Below are 19,009 nucleotides of genomic sequence, written 5' to 3'. Positions count from 1 at the left end.
TCTGCTCACACACGACCTGGGGACCTGCTCGGGGGTGTCTCTTTCTACTGAAGATCTTCAAAGTCTGCCCTTTCTGCGCCCTCTGTCCCGCAGTCCTCCTGACACTGCTCCCTTGGCTTCCAGAAGCTCCCATGGAAGCTCAGGGACAGCTGCCTCCTCCCAGGACCCGTCTGCTCCCTCTGCGAGGCCAACAGGGTCATCGCTGCCCTTCCCTACTCTCAGCACTTGTGTCCTCGGGTCAGCAAGGCCACCACCCCCTTGGGCTCTGGTCCCATTTCTCTCCTTTCCTGCCTCACCCGAAACCTCACGTCAGTGAGTGCCAACAGCTCTTACCTCTAGAAGGTACTGTGGCTCTTTCCGCGTCTCTGCTTCTGAGCCCTGGTCCTGTCTCACCTGCCTCCTCCGAGCCTCGTGTGCAGGTCCCCACGGATGGCGGCGCCTTCCTTGTGCACGGACTCGCTGTGCAGCCTGTCCTCCGAGGCTCCTGCCCATGACCGTCAGCTGGGACCTGGACTCTACGGTGACCTTCCCACTCCCCCGATGCCTTGGGCCAGGCTGCTGTCCCTCATGTCTTCCCAACCCTCTCACCATTGAGGGGCTTACACGCCCGTGCTGTCTCCTGGAGCTGGGGTCACGGGGAGGAGGTGGCCGGGCCTGGTGACGGCCAGCCTAAGTGCCCTTGTGGGCCACGCGGGGACGCTTGCCTAGGGCTCCTGGACCCCCGGATTGGGGACTCCGCGCTCGGCAGCTCCTTGGCTACCCCGTCAGGCTGCGAGACCCGTGATGCTGCTAACTAGGAGACATTGGATGCTGGAAGCTTTATTTTTAAACCTCACACAGACAGAGGACAGAGAGCCAGACGTGGGGCCAGAGGAAGCCTGTGCACGTGAGCTTGGCAGTCCTGCTTGAGGGGCAAACCTTCGGGCTGGCCTGGGCTTCTGTCCATCCGTCTGTCCAGCAGCCATGCCCAACTGCCCTGAGGGAAGGCCGGCCACCCTGGGCTGCAGCCCCGCGGCACCACCCACAGCGGAGGACAGGCCTGCCCAGAGCCTTTGACAAATGAGGGTTTACATTTCTGTAGGTCGTTTTGAGCTTAAATTGTAGTTTTCTAGACATTAAAAACATTCAGATTTTGTTAATTCCCTGGTGAGGTTATCAGGTAAATTAAAGGACTTTTTAAACAATTCCCATTTCTCATCCCTCCTAATATCTGACAGATGCCATCAAGAATAAGCGTTAAGGTATAAAAATACTGTATATGTACTGTGCAGAAGACATTACATAGTTTAACTTAAATGCATTTATATTCCTGGCATCACCTCCCACTCTTCGAAAGGAAAAAAATATCTTAAATAAATAAAAGTCACAGGGTGATATTTACTGTTTAGGAATTTAAAAGGGTGGCGCATCCCAGCACTTGACCAGCACATCTGGTTGTGGTCTTGTGAGTGTCCGTCCTCGAAGCTGCTCACGGTCAGTTCATTTGGTTTCAAAAGGAGCTCGGATTTTGCAGAAGACTAACAAGAAAAGTGTTAAGAGTCTTTGTTGGTGTCAGCTACAAAAATACAAAAGTCGTCATGGACCACTGGTAAAACACTTCGATGCCACCACAGAGACGGCACAAAACCAAAGTGCTCAGAGCGGAGGAGCAGTAACTGTGCCCAGAACATACAAAAGCTCTAAATGTAAGTTGCGTGTATAGTATACAGAGGAATTTTAGGAGGTTCCTCAGTGTCAGGAAGCATCTTTTGGAGAAGCAGCTGGGCCACAGGCTGAAGCTTGGGGAGGAGGCCCGGCTGAGGAGCCGCTGGCTCAGGTGGGGTCTCAGGGATTCGTACTCACGTCTCAGGGAAGATGCTGGCCGGGCCTTCACGGGGCACTGAGGACCAGGCCCGGGGCCCAGCTTGGGAGGTGGCAGAGTGCCTGCAGTGGAGGCCTGCGCCGTGCCAAGCACTTCCCTTGGCAACTTGAGATGCATTCAGGCCCGCTGGGCACCCTCGTGGACGACCCAGCACCCAAGGCAGGCAGGGCACTCCCCACGATCCAGGCTGCAGGTCCAGGCAGAGACGGTGTCAAAGGGAAGCCCAGGTGAGTGGCTGGGGTCAGGGGAGGGCCACCCACCAACTGGCAGCCAGTCCCTCTCTGTCCCCAGCCAGCTCGCGCTTGTGGCCATAGGACTAACCTCGTCTGAAGGAGTTTGGGAGCCGGCCTGTGCCCTCCTCTCTTCCCCCCTCCCTCAGCCCTCTCTCTGACCCTCGGCACTGGGGTCCCGGGAGTCTCATGCCCCGGTGACCACACTGAAGGCCCCCAGACGCCCAGTGGCAGGCTGGGCCCACTGGCCGGAGCCAGGTAGAACACTGAAAATGAAAACTGTTGTGGGAATGCCTTTTGGCCTCCATTCTCTGCAAAGAGGCCAAAACCCGTGGGTGGTGCACCCACTCCCTGCATAGGCATGGTGAGTCAGAACTTGAACCTGTGGCAGAAACGCAGGACTCGGGAGGCTGGCTGCTGGGCCCTGCCTGTGTCGGCCCACAGGACAGAACCAGGGAGGCACGGGGACCTGCTGAGCAAACCAAACATCTTCACTGAAAGTTTAAACCTGTCTTCCGACTAACCTTTTCCAAAAAAATTTTAAAACTATCTGGCAAATGTTAAATTTGGAAGCTTAGCCCACTCTGGCCTCTTTCAAATATGCAAAAAATAATTCTTTTTCTTCAAGTGCATCAGAGTAGAAAAGGAAACCCGATTCCCCTTGGTCCAGCGCATTCCACTCTTAACTCCATGGACCAGCCGCCCAGCGCCTGACCTGGAGCCCCTGTGGGCCTGCGCCTGCACACTGGCCCAAGACCGTCTCTGCTAACGACTCGTTCACTCACCTGTGAGATAAGGAAGCTATTGGCTTAAATAAACAACATGTTCCATTAGACACATTTCTCTATATAGCTTATCTAAAATGTTATCACTGGTGGCCTCTGTTTTTGAACAAGGCTAAAAAACACCCTTGGTGCATAGATTCATAGATTTCTGAGAGATTCCTAAGTAAGCACTGCCCTCACAGCTCGTCTGCAAGAAGAATAACCAACGTGTTCTGCGAATCAGGGAGAAGTTACCGTACCTTCTCTCCAAACAAGAGGGGAAGCTGGCTCTCCGAAGAGACCTCCCTGTGGGCTTTGGGGCTTCGGTCTGGTTTTCTATCAAACACGAAAGAGCACAGCCAAACTATCTTAAAGGCATTGGTTAAAGAAGGTGTTAACTGGATGGATAAGTCACCAGTTGGTTAGGTCTTTTCTGTACATCTTGAGAAATTAGAAAAAGGTCATTGAAACTTTTCAGAAATAACCGTGTTATTGAAGAAGACACAGATCGGAGGGACGCCTTACCCAGGGTGTTGGCCTGGAGAGGCCGCCTGTGAGGCTCGAGTTCAAGAAACACTGCCATCAGATGTGCCTATGTTTCCATTACTTTTACCGTCTCTTTCACAAAATCGTATTCAAAAGAGAACAGGAAGTTTTCACTTTACTCCCAACCATTGTCTTTGATCATGTGAGCAAGCTCAATGATAAATTTTCCTTCCTTATATTTCTGACTGCTCTCAAAGGCGTGTTCCTTGAAAAGAGAGAGACAAGGTTTCAGGACAGAATCAGTTTTGTTTTTCAACTTCATTTTACACTTTGCAAAGAAAATAACTGCAGTATCACGTCTCCCCAGATGTCCCTTGTGCCGTGTGGTCCAGGGCGGGGGAGGGGTGGCCTGGACTCGCAGAGTGATGGTGAAACTTGTCGGGAACTACTGATTCAAGTTTGTTACTGAGCACCGACCACGTGCAGGGCAGTTTGGGAAGGGAAGCCAAGCAAAGGCCTCCTTCCGGGACTCCAGGTACAGGGGAGTGAAGTCCTCAGGGTAACAGATAGTGGAGAGGGGAAGGCCCTTCTCGGGGGCGAGGGATGCAATGGCTCGGACACAGCGCCCCCTGCCGCCCCGTGCCGGAGTCTGGGGGTGGGTGGTGTGTGGGACAGGACCAGGGCACAGGGCCCAGGCAGGTCCTGGGGGTGGGGCCCCAAGGGGTCTGCTGTGAGCACAACTGCAGGGTCATGTCCAGTCCCCCACCTCCCACCTGGCTGGTGACCATCCCTCCCTCCCCCAGTCCATGGACTCTCAAAGATGCAGTTTTAAAATGTGTTCCTTGACTGGCAGCACCTATCCCGCTTCCTGGCATGTTTTGTTTCCACTGGGAACGTGTTCTTTATTACAGCGGACCCGCGGTCACTCACGTATTTCCACCCGAGTGTGGTCTTGCAGTTCTCACAGTAGATGTCTGCCACGGCATGCAGGCCGGTGAGAAGGACCCGCTCCTCCGCAGGGCCGCAGCCCACGTTCACCCTGTGGGGAGGAGGCGCTGGGACCCTCATGGGGCCCCGGGCCCACAGTTCCGCCCCCACCAGCTGTTCCCAGGACACAGGGTATCCTTCCTGACTCCCCTCCTGTCCCTGCCTACCCCCACCTTTGATGAGAAGGAACAACTTCTTGCCTCCCCCGAGAATCCAGGATGGGACAGGCTGTGGGGAGGGGCCCACAGTCCTGCTGTCTCGGTGGAAATCAAGATCTACCCCAGTGGGAAACAAACCACACCCAGCCTGGGAAAAAAGCATCTGCTTTCCCGAGCCCTCGATGGCAGCGAGCACTGGCAGGCTCTCAGCAGCAGCACGCGGGGCCTGGTGGCAGACACGGCACTGGCGAGGCCACGGCAGCGATACTCACACTGAGTTGAAGAGGTAGGCTCGTCCCTGACTTCCCTGAAAGGACTGCAAAGAAGAAAGAGGGGTTAAAGGCTTTGTCGTGGTCAGATGGAAGTGACGCCATTCATCACGAGCTGGAACGAGAGGCCACGTCGGGGCGGCTCCACCCAGAGGGCCTCTGTGCTTGATTATTTTAAAGAACAGCTTACTACTGGCTTTGGGGTCCTTTGAAAGAAGTACCTCAATTCCTTTTGGACACTAACAACCCACTCCCCCCACCGTGTGGCCAGAGCAGTGCCTGAGCTACACGGCCGATCTGGAGGCCCCGGAGCAGCTCTAACTCCGAAGCTGGTGCTGAGGGGCTGCCCTTCCACTGAAGCTTCTGGACGCACAGAGGGGCCACAGAAGCAGTGATGGCATAGACACCACCTTATCTGACGGCTTTCCCTTAAGATGATGGACCCAGGACTTCCCTGGTGGTCCAGTGGTTAGGACTGTGCACTTCCACTACACGGGGCACAGGTTCCATCCCTGGTCAGGGAACTAAGATCCTGCAAGCCGCACGTGTGTCCCCCGCCGAGAAAGGACCCTGTCACTTCCTTACCACAAGTACAGAGATGTTCTTCTAGCTGCCTGAAACAAGAGGCCTAAGCATGGATTCCAGAAACTTCTTGATGACTTTGTTTTCAAAGGAGCAGAAGGCTCCTGCCCAGGGAGGCAGACTTAGAGGACGGGTGGGGATCGTGACCCACAGCGCGGGGAGGGAGGACAGTCACTGTCTCCCGAGGGATTGTTTTAAATGTTCCCAAGTGGTTGGTTATAAACAGGACAAACTGCTAGTCAAGAGTTCAAGGCAATGACGCGGGTCCTGCCCTCTTCGCCCCCAGGGGGGCTGCTCGTGGGCCCCACAGCGCCGCGGCCCTGGCTGAGCTTCCCTCCCAGGCTCTTTCCTGAAAGATCCAATTTCCCCCAAGGCAGCCTCTTCTCTTCTTAACCATTCTGAGTTTTAAAACTCTCTTAATTCCCTTATTATGAAACTATTTCCACAGATTTTCCAGGCTTCCTTCTTTGTACTGTCCATGTCCTCTGGCTTTACATGAATTTAACTGCTCTGACAAGTCACTGACTCATCTTACTGTGGGATCTTCAGAGGCCTGTGGCCTGGCCCCCAAAACCCACCACTTGGCAAAGACCGCGGCCAAGACCACGACGTAGCTGCCCTCACTCACACACACAATTTCCCTCAGTGCCGTCCACAGGGCTCCAGACATTCTGGGCCCAGCAAACCCAGAAGGCCATGGGGTGGTTCAGTATTTGTCTACACTTAGGCTCAGTGATCATGGCTGAGGGCAGCCTGCTGAGTTCTTGACCAGACACTTGCCTTGGAGATCAGCTCATCGTGATTGGCCAGGTGGGCCCGGCAATGGACACAACTGTACGTTCGGTGGCAGTTTGGCAGATACGCTTGAAAAGTTTTGGACCTTGTCATCTTCACCATCTCCGCTGGGCACTCCTGGCTCAGCTCAGGGCTGGCACGGGAGGAGCTGAAGCTCTGCTGGGCTCTCTGACAGAAGAAACACTGGAACATGCACGCAAGAGCCGTTGTTGTTCGGAGGGCGTGTGGCTCTGTCCACACAGCTGGGGTGAAAGAAAAACGCCACAACCTGTCAACAAGTCAACACAGAGCAGAGGGTCACAGAGAGAATGAAACGCAAAAAGTGTGTTTAGGAAGCCTGTTGTAAAGAAGGGAAGGGCAGGCCTAGACGTTAAAGATCTAATACTTCAATAGTAATATGAGTACATAAAAACACTAATAGCTAATCATGGCTTAGCCATTCTAAATTTAGTTGGAAGTGGCAGGTGAACTACTTTTACACATAAATAATTTGAGAAAACTTTTGCCCAAATACATCTTATATCGTGTGGCTTCAGAAAACGTGAAAGAAACAGCAGCCAACACGACTCCCATCTGAGTGAGGCCAGCAGCACTGCATACATCTTGTCCCAAACAATGGAACTGGCGACTCAAAGCACCATGACATTTATGAATACGTGTGTGATGGATCCAGTATTAATCTCTGAGAAATTACGTATCAGTCCAGAAGTAAACCCTCACATATATAGTCAAGTGATTTTCAACAAGGGTGTCACAACCATTCAATGTGGAAAGAACAGTCTTTTCAACAAATGGGGCAGGAAAACAAGATATTGACATGTGAAAGAATGAAGTTGGACCCCTGCCTCACACCATATACAAAAATGCACTCAAAATGGATCAAGGAACTAAATGTAAAAACAAACTATAAGACCCTTAGAAGAAAATGTAGGGAACAATCTTCATGATGTTGGATTTGGCAGTGACTTCTTGGATCTGACAGCAAAAGCACAGATGTGTGTGGATTTACAGAAGGTAAAGTGAGAGAAAAATGGGGCAGAGGCACTATGTGAGGAGATGAGGAGGCGATTCCAGAACTGAAGAAAGACACCAATCCACAGACAAGTCCAACAATCCCAAGCAAGATAAATAAAAAAGCCACACCTGATCACATAATAGTGAAACTGCAGAACACCAAAGAGAAAAGAAAAAAAGTCTTAGAAGCATCCAGAAGGGAAGGGAAAATTACCTTTCAACAGCAACTTCCCAAGTAAAACAGTGGAACCCAGAAGGCAGTAGGGGAAGGTACCTGTAAAGTCCTGAAAGATAATAACTGCTATCCCAGAATTCTACATGCAGTGAAAATATCTTTCAAGAACTCAGGAAATGGGGGCTTCCCTGGTGGTGCAGTGGTTAAGAATCTGCCTGCCAATGCAGGGGACACGGGTTCGAGCCCTGGTCCGGGAAGATCCCACATGCAGCAGAGCAACTAGGCCCCTGCGCCACAACTAATGAGCCTGCGGTCTAGAGCCCACGAGCCACAACTACTGAAGCCAGCACGCCTAGAGTCCGTGCTCCGCAACAAGAGAAGCCACCTCAGTGAGAAGCCCACACACTGGAATGAAGAGCAGCAGCCCCTGCTTGATGCAACCAGAGAAAGCCTGCGTGCAGCGACGAAGACCCAACACAGCCATAAATAAATAAACAAACAAATAAATAAAAAGAATTCAGGAAATGACATTTGCAGACAACTAAAAAGTTTGACTTCTGCAAAATATCTCTAAAGGAAGGATATGATCCAGACAGAAAAACAAAACAAAAAACCCCACTAAAGTCTAAACTTCAGACTCTAAAAGAAGGCTTCAATGGTGAGTAAAGAAAATGGTCAATGTGCAGGTGGGCAGAGCAGCAGCGTCTCACAGAACTTTGAAGAGATCCGCTCATGATATGTGAGCAGGAGAAGCCAGGGCGAAGGCACAGACCAACGACTCCCAGAGTCTGGGTACTGTGTCCAAACAAGAAGACCCACGAATGGATTAAATGTAGATCCTGGTACATTAAGGATAAATGTTGTAATTTCTGATGAAACTTCTGTAAGAACAAAGAGCAGGTGTATAACTTCCAAACCTGTAAAGGGAGGTGAGGAAGGGAGGAAAAACACCATGGGAAGAACAGGAAGCACAATGACAGAAGGAAGATTTAAACCCAAATATTTCAATGCATATATTAAATATAAATGAACTAAATGTTAGAGTTGAAGGTTTCAACTAGACAGAAAACAAACTTTATCTAGATGCTACTTATGAGACACACACCTTAAACAAGGACGCAGAAAGGATAAAAAGATATGGCTAGAACCTGGGTGGTGGCAACACAGACCTATGAATCATAATTATTTGCTAACAGTATATTTGTTTTATGGATATCTTGTATGTATGTGATTCACACAAAGAAGTTAAAATAGAAAAATGCAAACCAAAACTACCATGAGATATCACCTCACACCTGTCAGAATGGCTATCATCAAAAAGAACACAAATAACAAATGTTGGTGAGGATGTGGAGAAAAGGGAGCCCTCCTACACTGTTGGTGGGAATGTAAATTGGTGCAGCCACTACTGTGAACAGTATGAAAGTTCCTTAAAAACTAAAAACAGAGCTACCATATGATCCAGCAATCCCACTCCTGGGTAAATATCCAAAGAAAACCATACTCTGAAAAGATACATGCACCCCAATGTTCATTGCAGCACTATTTACAATAGACAAGATACAGAAGCAACCTAAGTGTCCATCAACAGATAAATGGATGAAGAAGATGTGGTATTTTTCTACAATGGAATATTACTCAGCCATAAAAAGAATGAAATAATGCCATTTGCAGCAACATGGACTGACTTAGAGATGATCATACTAAGTGAAGTTAAGTCAGACAGAGAAAGATAAATATTATATGATACCACTTACAGGTACAATCTAAAAATTGATACAAATGAACTAATTTACAAAACAGAAACAGACTCACAGACTTAGAAAACAAACTTATGGTTCCCAAAGGGGAAAGGTAGGGCAGGGGGTTGGTGGGGAGGGATAAATTAGGAGCTTGGGATTAATTTACACACACTACTATATATAAATAGATAACCAACAAGGACCTGCTGTATAGCGCAGAGAACTCTACTAAATATTCTGTAATCTTTCCCATATAGGGAAAAATATCTGAAAAAGAATGAGTATATGTGTATATGTATAACTGAATCACTTTGCTGTATACTTGAAACTAACACAACATTGTAGATCAACTATATTTCAATAAAAATTAACAAAAAAAAAGAAGTTAAAGTAGCAAAAGGATAGAAAAAGATATTTAAATAATAAAGTAAAGGGACTTCCCTGGTGGTACAGTGGGTAAGACTCCGCACTCCCAATGCAGGGGGCCCGGGTTCGATCCCTGGTCAGGGAACTAGATCCCGCATGCCGCAACTAAGAAGTCCGCATGCCGCAACAAAGACCCAGCGCAGCCAAAATAAATAATAAAAACAAATATTGAAAAATAATAAAGTAAAAACTATATTAAATATATTCATATTTTCTTACGTAGTACCATTTTTTTTTGTTTGTTTGTTTTTTTGTTTGTTTGTTTGTTTTGCAGTACTCGGGCCTCTCACTGTTGTGGCCTCTCCCGTTGCGGAGCACAGGCTCCGGACGCGCAGGCTCAGCGGCCCTAGCGCACGGGCCCAGCCCAGCCGCTTCGCGGCATGTGGGATCTTCCCGGACTGGGGCACGAAACCGTGTCCCCTGAATCGGCAGGCGGACTCTCAACCACTGCGCCACCAGGGAAGCCCGCCATTTTTAAATTTTTAAAAATTAATTATTTTTGGCTGCATTGGGTCTCTGTTGCTGCGCACAGGTTTCCTCTAGTTGCCATGAGCAGCGGCTACTCTTCGTTGTGGTGCACGGGCTTCTCACTGCAGTGGCTTCTCTTGTTGCAGAGCACGGGCTCTAGGTGTACAGGCTTCAGTAGTTGTGGCACGCGGGCTTCAGTAGCTGTGGCGTACGGGCTTAGTTGCTCCGGGGTATGTGGGATCTTCCTGGACCAGGGATCGAACCCATGTCCCCTGCATTGGCAGGCAGATTCTTAACCACTATGCCACCAGGGAAGTCCCTACATAGTAACATTTAATGGAAAAACTTTATGAGATAAAACAGCAGGGAGATAAACAGCAAGCGTAAATCTTGTTACCTAATAACACAGTCTCAAAATATGTAAGTCAAAAACTGGAAAAACCTTAAGAGATAAATTTATAATCAAAATAGGACTAGTAATTGTAGTATATAAATAGTTTACACAGTAATTTATATATTTATAGTATATTTAGTAAATATAAATACATAGTATATATTTGTATAAAATATAGTATATATTTTACTGCATCTTTCACTAACTGGTAGAACAACACAAATGAGGGCAGATATACAGGATTTGCACATTGTGATGAAGAAACTGGAATTAAAATACATGTAGAAAACTGTATCTAAGAACCACAGACTCATTTACTGCACACATACATTTACAAAAGTTGACCACACAGCACATCTCAACAAATTCAAGGACTGAAACCACAGTATATTCTCTGATGACCACAATACAATTAAATTAGAAATCAATAATAAAGTATAACTAGAAAAATCCTCGGGCTTCCCTGGTGGCGTAGTGGTTGAGAGTCCGACTGCCGATGCAGGGGATACGGGTTCATGGCCCAGTCCGGGAAGATCCCACATGCCGTGGAGCGGCTAGGCCCGTGAGCCATGGCTGCTGAGCCTGCGCGTCCAGAGCCTGTGCTCCGCAACGGGAGAGGCCACAACAGTGAGAGGCCCGCGTACCGCAAAAAAAAAAAAAAAAAAAGAAAAATCCTCATATGTTTATAATTTAGGAAATGTACTTCTATATACCCATGTGTCTAAGAATAATGGAAATTAGAAAATATTTTGAACAGTAACAAAATAGGTACTTACCAGAACTTAAAGGGAAATGTAGACTCTTATTAGAAAATAAGCAGGTAGAATTAATGAGCTAAACACCTATCTTTAAGAAGTTTGAGAAGTAACAGGAAAACAACCCCCAAAAAATATAAGGAGGGAAAGAAGTAGGAAAAAAATATTGAAACAGAAAAGGAAAACTTGGATCCACCAGGGGGGATCGACAAGGCAAATGTGTGTTCTCGGAAAAGACTAATGACCTCTGACAGCAGAGCCAGCCATCAGAAATGGCTTCTGGGGGCAAGACTCATGGGGAAGAGGTGCTGCGGTCAATTTAAGTCAATATATTGGAAAATGTAAACCACACAGATAAATTCCTGGAAAACATTAAGTTAAAAATATGATTCAAGAAGAAATAGAAAACCTGAATAATCCTATAAACATTAAGGAAATCAAATCACTGGTAAAAAGTCTCCTCCCCCAAGATGCACACATATCAATGCAAATCAAACACACCTACAGGCAAGGAGGAGCTTCCCTGGAGAGCTCCACCATACTTCAAGGAAGAATTCATTCCAATCCAACACAAACTCTTTCAGGAAAGAGAAAGGGGAAGCACTCTCCAACCATCTGATGTAGCTTAAACTGACACAAAACCTGGGTCAGGGCAGTACAAGAATGGAATTCAGGGGAGTTCCCTGGTGACCTAGTGGTTAGGATTCTGGGCTTTCACTGCTGTGGCCCAGGTTCAACCCCTGGTCAGGGAACAGATCCTGAAAGACCCGCGGTGCAGGGGAAAAAAAAAAAAGGGAATTCACTGTAAGTTTCTTCAAAGAAACCAAGATGCAAACATCCTAAGTAATATGACCAAACAGGGTCTAGCAGTATTTTAAAGGATGGTACAATATAATTAAGGTGATTTTATCACAGGAATGCAAGATCATTTAATATCAGAAAAATTTACCACCAATTGTTCTGTTTATCTCAATAGATGCAAAAAAAAAAAAAAGCATTCAACAAAAATTTAACATCCATTCACAATTTAAAAAACATTCCAGGGCTTCCCTGGTGGCGCAGAGGTTGAGAGTCCGCCTGCCGATGCAGGGGACACGGGTTCGTGCCCCGGTCTGGGAGGATCCCACATGCCGCGGAGCGGCTGGGCCCGTGAGCCATGGCCGCTGAGCCTGCGCGTCCGGAGCCTGTGCTCCGCAACGGGAGAGGCCACAACAGTGAGAGGCCCGCGTACCGCAAAAAAAAAAAAAAAAAAAAAAAAACACATTCCACACAAACTAAGATTGTAAGAGAACTTCCTTACCTTTTACGAGGCATCTACCAAACAAATAAAAAAATCCCAAAACCACTCACAGCAAACATCATGCTTAATGGTAAAACTTAGAAAACATTATCTTTGACATCAGGAATAAACCAGGATGCTCTCTACACCGCCACTTCCATTCAAAGATACCAGAAGTCCCAGCCAGCTGGTAAATCAAGAAAAGGCTTATAAGGGAAAACATACACTCATACAACAGTGTAACAATAAAGTATCTAAGAGCACATCAAAGACCGGAAACACCTTTACAGAGAACATTAGAAAACTCTGAGGGGTATAATAAAAACCTAAAGCAATGGAGAGCTAAATCATGACCAGGACTGGAAGATACTGTAAATATATGAATCGTCCCCAAAGTAATTGTTAAATGCAATTCAAATCACAATCCAGGAGGGTGTATGTGTGTGTACAAATGAGCCAGGGAGTCAGCGAGACAAAGAGAGAGCTTTGAGTCTAGAACTTATCTTACAAGTGTCTGCAGGGGAGGGAAAGTTTTCCTTGACCCTCTTAGGGTCCCTGGCTGGGTCTGAAAATGAAACTAACAGAGTAACAGGAGCAGGAAGCTTTTATACCTTTTAGACAAGGAATCAATAAGTTTGTGAAGAACTGACGAGGCTGGAGAGGTTTGGGCTGGGGTGGTCCATGGTGAAGGAGTAACTAGGAAGACAAGACAAGGTTTGTTTATACAGATTTCTCAGCCCCAATTCCCTGCCTTCCCTCTTCCTGGTGCAGGGAGGGGGCCCTCTCAAAGGGGCGTTTCATGGCGGGGTTCAAGGAAGAAGGTCACTCTGACCACCCCCCTTCTGCTGTTTTCTCAAACTCCTTCAAGCTTTAAGATACTCAGGAAGCCTAGGTGCCACACGTTGGGGTGGTGTGTCCTGAACTCCATCACGTCAGAGGCCAGAAGCAGCCAGAGGGAAGCTCGTGCTGCGGCGGAGTCGGCCTGGGAGCGGTCATTTCAGGGTCATTCAGACTCACCAAGGCTGGGGTATCCCGGCTCAGGACAGAAAAACCAGCCTTAGCAAGGACGGAAAGCGCTTGTTCTGACTGCAGTGCTGACTGAACACATGTTGTCTGTTTCAGTATCTTCACCTGAGTTTTTCTCTTTGTATTTAAAGGACCTTTAAATGAATAAACTCTCTTAACCCTGGTGGTTCAGGCCTTCACAGTCCTGGGCCCCGTTAGTGGCAGAAGCACAGCTCCCAGTGACCTGAACAGAGACTAAAGAAACGGCCTTCATTTAACCCATCCTTTAGACAAATGACACCACTCTGACTCATAATTAGAAAGCAGGACACCCCTCGTTTCTAAATCGGAGTGGCCTCTGATGGGGTGACTCTATTTAAAGGGGCAACTTAGGACGTCCCCGGCAGTCCAGAGGTTAGGACTCCGTCCCCCACTGCAGGGGGCCCAGGTTTAGTCCCTGGTTGGGGAACTAAGATCCCGCAAATAAAGTGGCAACTTGCCAGGCGTTTCTGTTTCTTTGAATTTCTCCATGACGTGAATGCCCCCCACATGCCGGGGGCCTACCTGAACGCCCCTTCCCTCGGAGCAGCCCCACTCTTGGGCTCCTGTCACCTTTGTGGAGCCCGGTCCATCCTCAGCACCCACAGTCACCCTTCAAAGGCTGGGTGTGCCTCCCACCCTGGCGTCCTGCCATCTGTGTCCTGCCGTCCGCCCCTGTCACCGCCCTCCCGGGGGTCCTAGCGGAGCAGCGGCCCAACCTGACTGGATCTCAGTCACAGAGAAGCGTGTCGTGATTTAACTAGGTTTCAGGCTGGATATCCCCGAGGCAGGGAAATCCTGGCCAAGTGCTCCAGCCACCAGTACACAGACAGGCTCTTCCAACCACACCTGCTGACAAGTCAGGACCCACCTTAGTACCTGAGGTGAAATGCATCACGTGCCTCACTTCTACTGCAGCCGCTGTGTCCCCTGAGTTTGGGGAGCAGCCACCACCCCACGAAGATGTTAGTGTGGGGTAAGTTCTTAGGCCAAAAACAACATTCTGGATTCCAGAAGTTTCTCTCCTAAAATAAGCATGGATATTTATTTTAAGAGAGCGTAAATCAGGCCCATGTCCATATGGTGCTGTTACCACGCTTCCAAAGACAAACCCTGAGAACCAGCACCCAAGCAAGCAGCTGACACTCCCAGGAGGGCGTGGGCTCCCGGCCCTTCTCGTCCTGTATGGGTTCACTTGTCCTCCCAGCCCTGCCTCACCCACCTGGCTGCGGGGAGGGACGGAGGCACAGGTGGGCAGGAAAGCGGGTCTCCCTGGGGCTGGTGCACAAGCTCTGGCGCTGGCAACAGCGGGGAAGAACACAGCTCAGAAGGCCGAGGTGATTCCCACGCGCCCGCCCCATCCAGCAAGGAGAGAGCCGCCCATCCAGCACCATCACGAGGTGCCCAAGAGCCTTGTGGCCCAGGCTGCTGCTGGTCTATGAGAATCCCATGAATTAACAGCAGCCCTAAGACACGAGTGGTCTGATTAGTCCCACCGTGCGGAGAGGGAAACGGACACCCCGAGAGCTAGTAAGCAATCTGTGCAGCTGGATTCAAAGCTGAGAATCTACACCCTGGACCCCCGTAAACACGTGTCTATAGACACGTGAGCAGGTGTGAACATCACAAACGGATGCAAACCAAAGGCGCACTGTACCTGTCTTACAACCTAGTAGGCTGGCAAAGATTTTTAAAAGTTGACAACCCCACTGGCAAAGACACCTGGGACATCCCTGCCATCTGGCAGCACCCAATGGCGCTCCCAGGCGCAGGCCCCAGGCCCAGGGTCCATCCCCAGCATTTCCCCCCAACCTGCTTGGCCCCTTTGCAAAGTAACCCGGAAAAGGCTGTTACAACATTGCCTGTAATAACTAGAGATTAGAAACTATCTCCCGTCTCACCAAGAGGGACTGGCCAAACGCACTGATCGACTTATCAGAACTGTTTCTAAGGTGGGGCCTCAGCCACTTCTTTCTCATCATCTACTTTTTTGTAACTTTTGATTTTGATACCAAGTGTAGGTACTGATCACAAACACACACACACAGCACATGGGCCCACAGGCGGTAGGGGGCCTGGAAGGTGTCCATCAAAGAACAACAGCACGTGTACAATTTGCTTCGGGCAGTACCAGCTTCCCTTCGCACACATGGACCTCCTGCTTAAATTACAGGGTGAAAAGCTTTTTTCCACGTCTCTGGAACCGCAGCCTTCCTGGACTGCTGGCCGCTGGGAGGGGCGAGAAGACTCCTTCAGTTCTCCCGGCCGCCTCCTGTGCCCTCAGATGAAGCCCCCTCTGCCCTCATGCCCCACCAGCTGCCCCCGCGTCCCCCCGTAACCAGCCCCCTCGTTCCCCCAGCGTGGCCTGCCTCCACCTCCTCCCACCAGACTGCTGAGGAGGGCGCTGGCACTGAGCCTTTCTTTTCTAAGAACCTGTGATACATTCTTTTTAATTTCTCCCACTAACTAAGTTTCCCAGCCGTGGCCCTGGGATGCCTCCTAGCAGAGGTTGCCTTTTTCCTCGCTAAGAAGGGAAGATGCAGGCATGATAGAGGGAGTGCTGCCCTGTCTTCAGCTGGAAGTGGGAGGAAAGAGCCTGGGAATCTTATGCCATTTTATTAACCACATGCTAATTGAAACATAATCAAGCATCCCTGTGTTGGGGAACGGAAGGGAAAAAACAGAGAGGCAAAGAGAAGCCAGAATGGGGCCGGTGCTGGGGGTTTGGGGGCCATATGGCTGCGGGAGCCAGGCTGCTGAGGGGGCTCGACCCAACCAAGCCACATACACAGAGCCTGTGGGGCCTCAAGCCGAGCTGGTACCCAATCTGTAAAATGGGGGTGAATCGTGAGTCCCATGGAGGACCCAAGAATCACACCAGGTGTCAGGTTGCTGTTGCTGTTGCAGTGGCCGAGGTTTGGCAAGCTGTCTCAACGCCTCACAAACCCCACGGGGAACCCTGGTGCTGGTTCTCAGGCTTCCTAGGTGTGGACTACGTGGCTTGGCTCCATCACCGGCGACAGGCTTTCAGCAGTGCCGGTGCCACTATCACAGGAATGATTTCGCCGGCAGCTGACTGGACCTCATTCTCTCGACTTCTTTCCTGAATCCAACTCACACTGCCCTCCCTGGACCTTCAGCCTCCAGTGACCTGGCGGTTCAGAACTTTCTCCATCCTCCCCTCACTCAACTCTCTGCTCACAATTCCCACTCCCTGCAGGTTTTGCTGATTAGCAGATCTAACTACTTTCTAAAAAGTTAAAAGCAAATGACTTGCGAATAAAGTGTCAGAGATGAGAAGGTTTTAAAGCAGCGGACTTCTACTGCTTCTTCATATTCGAAACTATGTTCCACTCATCAGCCTACCAGGGAGAAAAAGACTCTGCACGGAAAGTCCTTGCCCTCTGTACCCGCCACCACCCCCCCACCCTTGAGAGGATCCTGGCGGAACCTGGTGAAGGCAGGTAGGGGTCAAAGGCTCTCAACATAAAGAGCTTTATACATTTTAGTGGTTCAAAAACGGAAAAAGTAATGTCTGGAGTTTAGTCAAAGGCATATACCTCTATCAGTTTTTAATTTTGGCAAACGTACTATGGCAACATGGGATGGTAACACCGGGGACACGGAGTGCGGGGCACGTTGGGACTGTCTGTACTATCCTTGCAACTTTTGTGTAAATCTAAAGTTTCTAAAATAAAGAAGTTGATTTAAAAGCAGAAAGATGGGGACTTCCCTGGTGCTGCAGGGGTTAAGAATCCACCTGCCAATGCAGGGGACACGGGTTTGAGCCCTGGTCCGGGAAGATCCCACATGCCACGGAGCAACTAAGCCCGTGCGCCACAACTACTGAGCCTGCGCTCTAGAGCCCAAGAGCCACAACTACTGAGCCCGTGTGCCACAAATTCTGAAGCCTGAACACCTAGACCGTGCTCCGCAACAAGCCACTGCGAGAAGACCGCACACCGCAACAAAGAGTAGCCCCCACTCTCCACAGCTAGAGAAAGCCCGCGCGCAGCCAAAAATAAATAAAATAAATTTATTTAAAAAAATCAGAAAGATGATTAATCAGATTGGTGATTAAGATTTCAGTTACTTTTTTAAAGTGCTCACTACAGGCCAAGCCTTGTGCTACAGCTGTGCTAAGATGGGGTCCCCCTGGTCCTGGCTGAGGGGCTCCCACACGCAGAAGACACTCTAGTCTGAGGGGAGTTAGCTCCCCTCAGACCAGATCCCACAGCGAGGGTCGGGGGAACCCGGGCAGGATCGCAACACTCAACACCAGAATTAAGCACAGCTGCCGCGGAGGGGCAGGGGCTCAACCAACGTGTGTTCCATCTCTTGGAGCAGAGCGGAGGCCGCAGCAGGCACAGGTGCAGGGAGAGCAGCAGCTTGCTCAGGGACGCACCTGAAGGCCATCCCCGGAGGAAGGAGGCCTGGGTAGGAGTTCAGGAGAGTGAGGGTTATGGGTGGAAAGAATAACATTCTTAGCAAAGGAAACAACAGGTTGAGGTGTGTATATTTCATATAGAAGAAAAATGCAACTGCACAGAAAAAGCTTGGGGTGGGGACGCCAACGTCGTCCACACCGTGGTCCATCTAAGACGGAACTGCAGCCCTTTCCCACGCAGAACTCGGCACGTAACCTGGACTCCGGGCGATTCCCGTTGGAGGCCGGCCCCGCCCGGGAGAGGAGGCTCAGGCTCCTGCAGGCTCTGCGCCCGTGAAGCTCAGTCGGTGCCACAAGTGGGGAACGAATGCGGGGCGAGGCATTTCGGCCTCGCCCTTCACGTGGGCAACTTGAAACGCCCCCCTTCCGTGAACACGCTGGGAGGCCCCTTTTGTCCTCATTTCCCTCCCCAGGCGCGACCTTTCTTTTAGGGGAAAAGCCTGTTACCGTCAGGCGGGCGGCTCCTCCCGAGCCTCCTCCAGGGCGGGGTGGGGAGGGGCGAGAGGAGAGAGAACCGGGGAAACGCTCCTGACCCGGCGTCGCGGTCCGCGCCGAACCCAGGTGGTCCCGCCGCAGCGCGGCCCCCGCCCCACGGCCGACACCGCCCGGTGCGCCCGCCGGGCCCACCCTACTCACCGCCGCCCGCCGGTCCGCGCCCCAGCCTGCAGCGCCCATCGGCCCGGCCTCGCTCAGCGCGGGCGCGGCTCCCCGGCGGCCCCGGCGCGGCCCGGGGCGCGCTGCGGCCGTTGGCTCTCCGGCTGCGCGCGAGGCATGCCCGACGCCACCGTCCCCGGGCCGCCTGCCCTTTGTTTTGAAGCCGCTGCCCCGCCGCGCCGCCGTTAACGGCCTGGGAGCGCGGCGCCGACCAATCAGCGCGCGGCCCTGCCCCCGGACACGGCACGCGCCCCGCCCCTAGCCCCGCCCCGACGGCGCGCCCCCGCCCCGCGCGCCCCCGCCCACAGCTCGGCCGGCTCGCCCTCGGCTGGGCTGGGCAGGGCGCACGTGCCGCGGGGGGGAGCGCAGCGCTCCCATTGGCCGGCCTGCCGAGCGCGGCCTCGGAGCCCGCCAGTGAGGGTCGAGGGGAGCGGGGGCGGGGCCGCGCGGGGCAGGGCTGGGGCGGGGCTAGGGCGGGG

The 19,009-nt window shown here is 50.8% G+C and overlaps 1 protein-coding gene across 2 annotated transcripts; it reads right to left on the bottom strand.

The window, feature by feature from the left end:
* Positions 1 to 803: 803 nt before the first annotated feature.
* Positions 804 to 18,610, bottom strand: YPEL1 (yippee like 1). 2 transcript variants are annotated; one of them, XM_079717688.1, is made up of 7 exons: positions 18,513 to 18,610; positions 6,118 to 6,400; positions 4,759 to 4,802; positions 4,272 to 4,380; positions 3,381 to 3,606; positions 1,382 to 1,517; positions 804 to 1,108 (listed from the first exon to the last, which is right to left on the bottom strand). In XM_079717688.1, the coding sequence occupies exons 2-5, from the start codon at positions 6,322 to 6,324 to the stop codon at positions 3,517 to 3,519; spliced, it is 450 nt and encodes a 149-aa protein (XP_079573814.1). In that variant the 5' UTR covers positions 6,325 to 6,400; positions 18,513 to 18,610; the 3' UTR covers positions 804 to 1,108; positions 1,382 to 1,517; positions 3,381 to 3,516. The 2 variants fall into 2 exon arrangements, with proteins under 2 accessions (XP_079573814.1, XP_079573815.1); XM_079717689.1 differs by having other exon boundaries at positions 804 to 1,050.
* Between the last annotated feature and the right edge of the window lie 399 nt (positions 18,611 to 19,009).

This window comes from Hyperoodon ampullatus, assembly GCF_949752795.1.
Source record: "Hyperoodon ampullatus genome assembly, chromosome: 13".
NCBI lineage: Eukaryota > Metazoa > Chordata > Mammalia > Artiodactyla > Ziphiidae > Hyperoodon > Hyperoodon ampullatus.
This window is presented reverse-complemented; position numbering and strand designations above follow the sequence as displayed.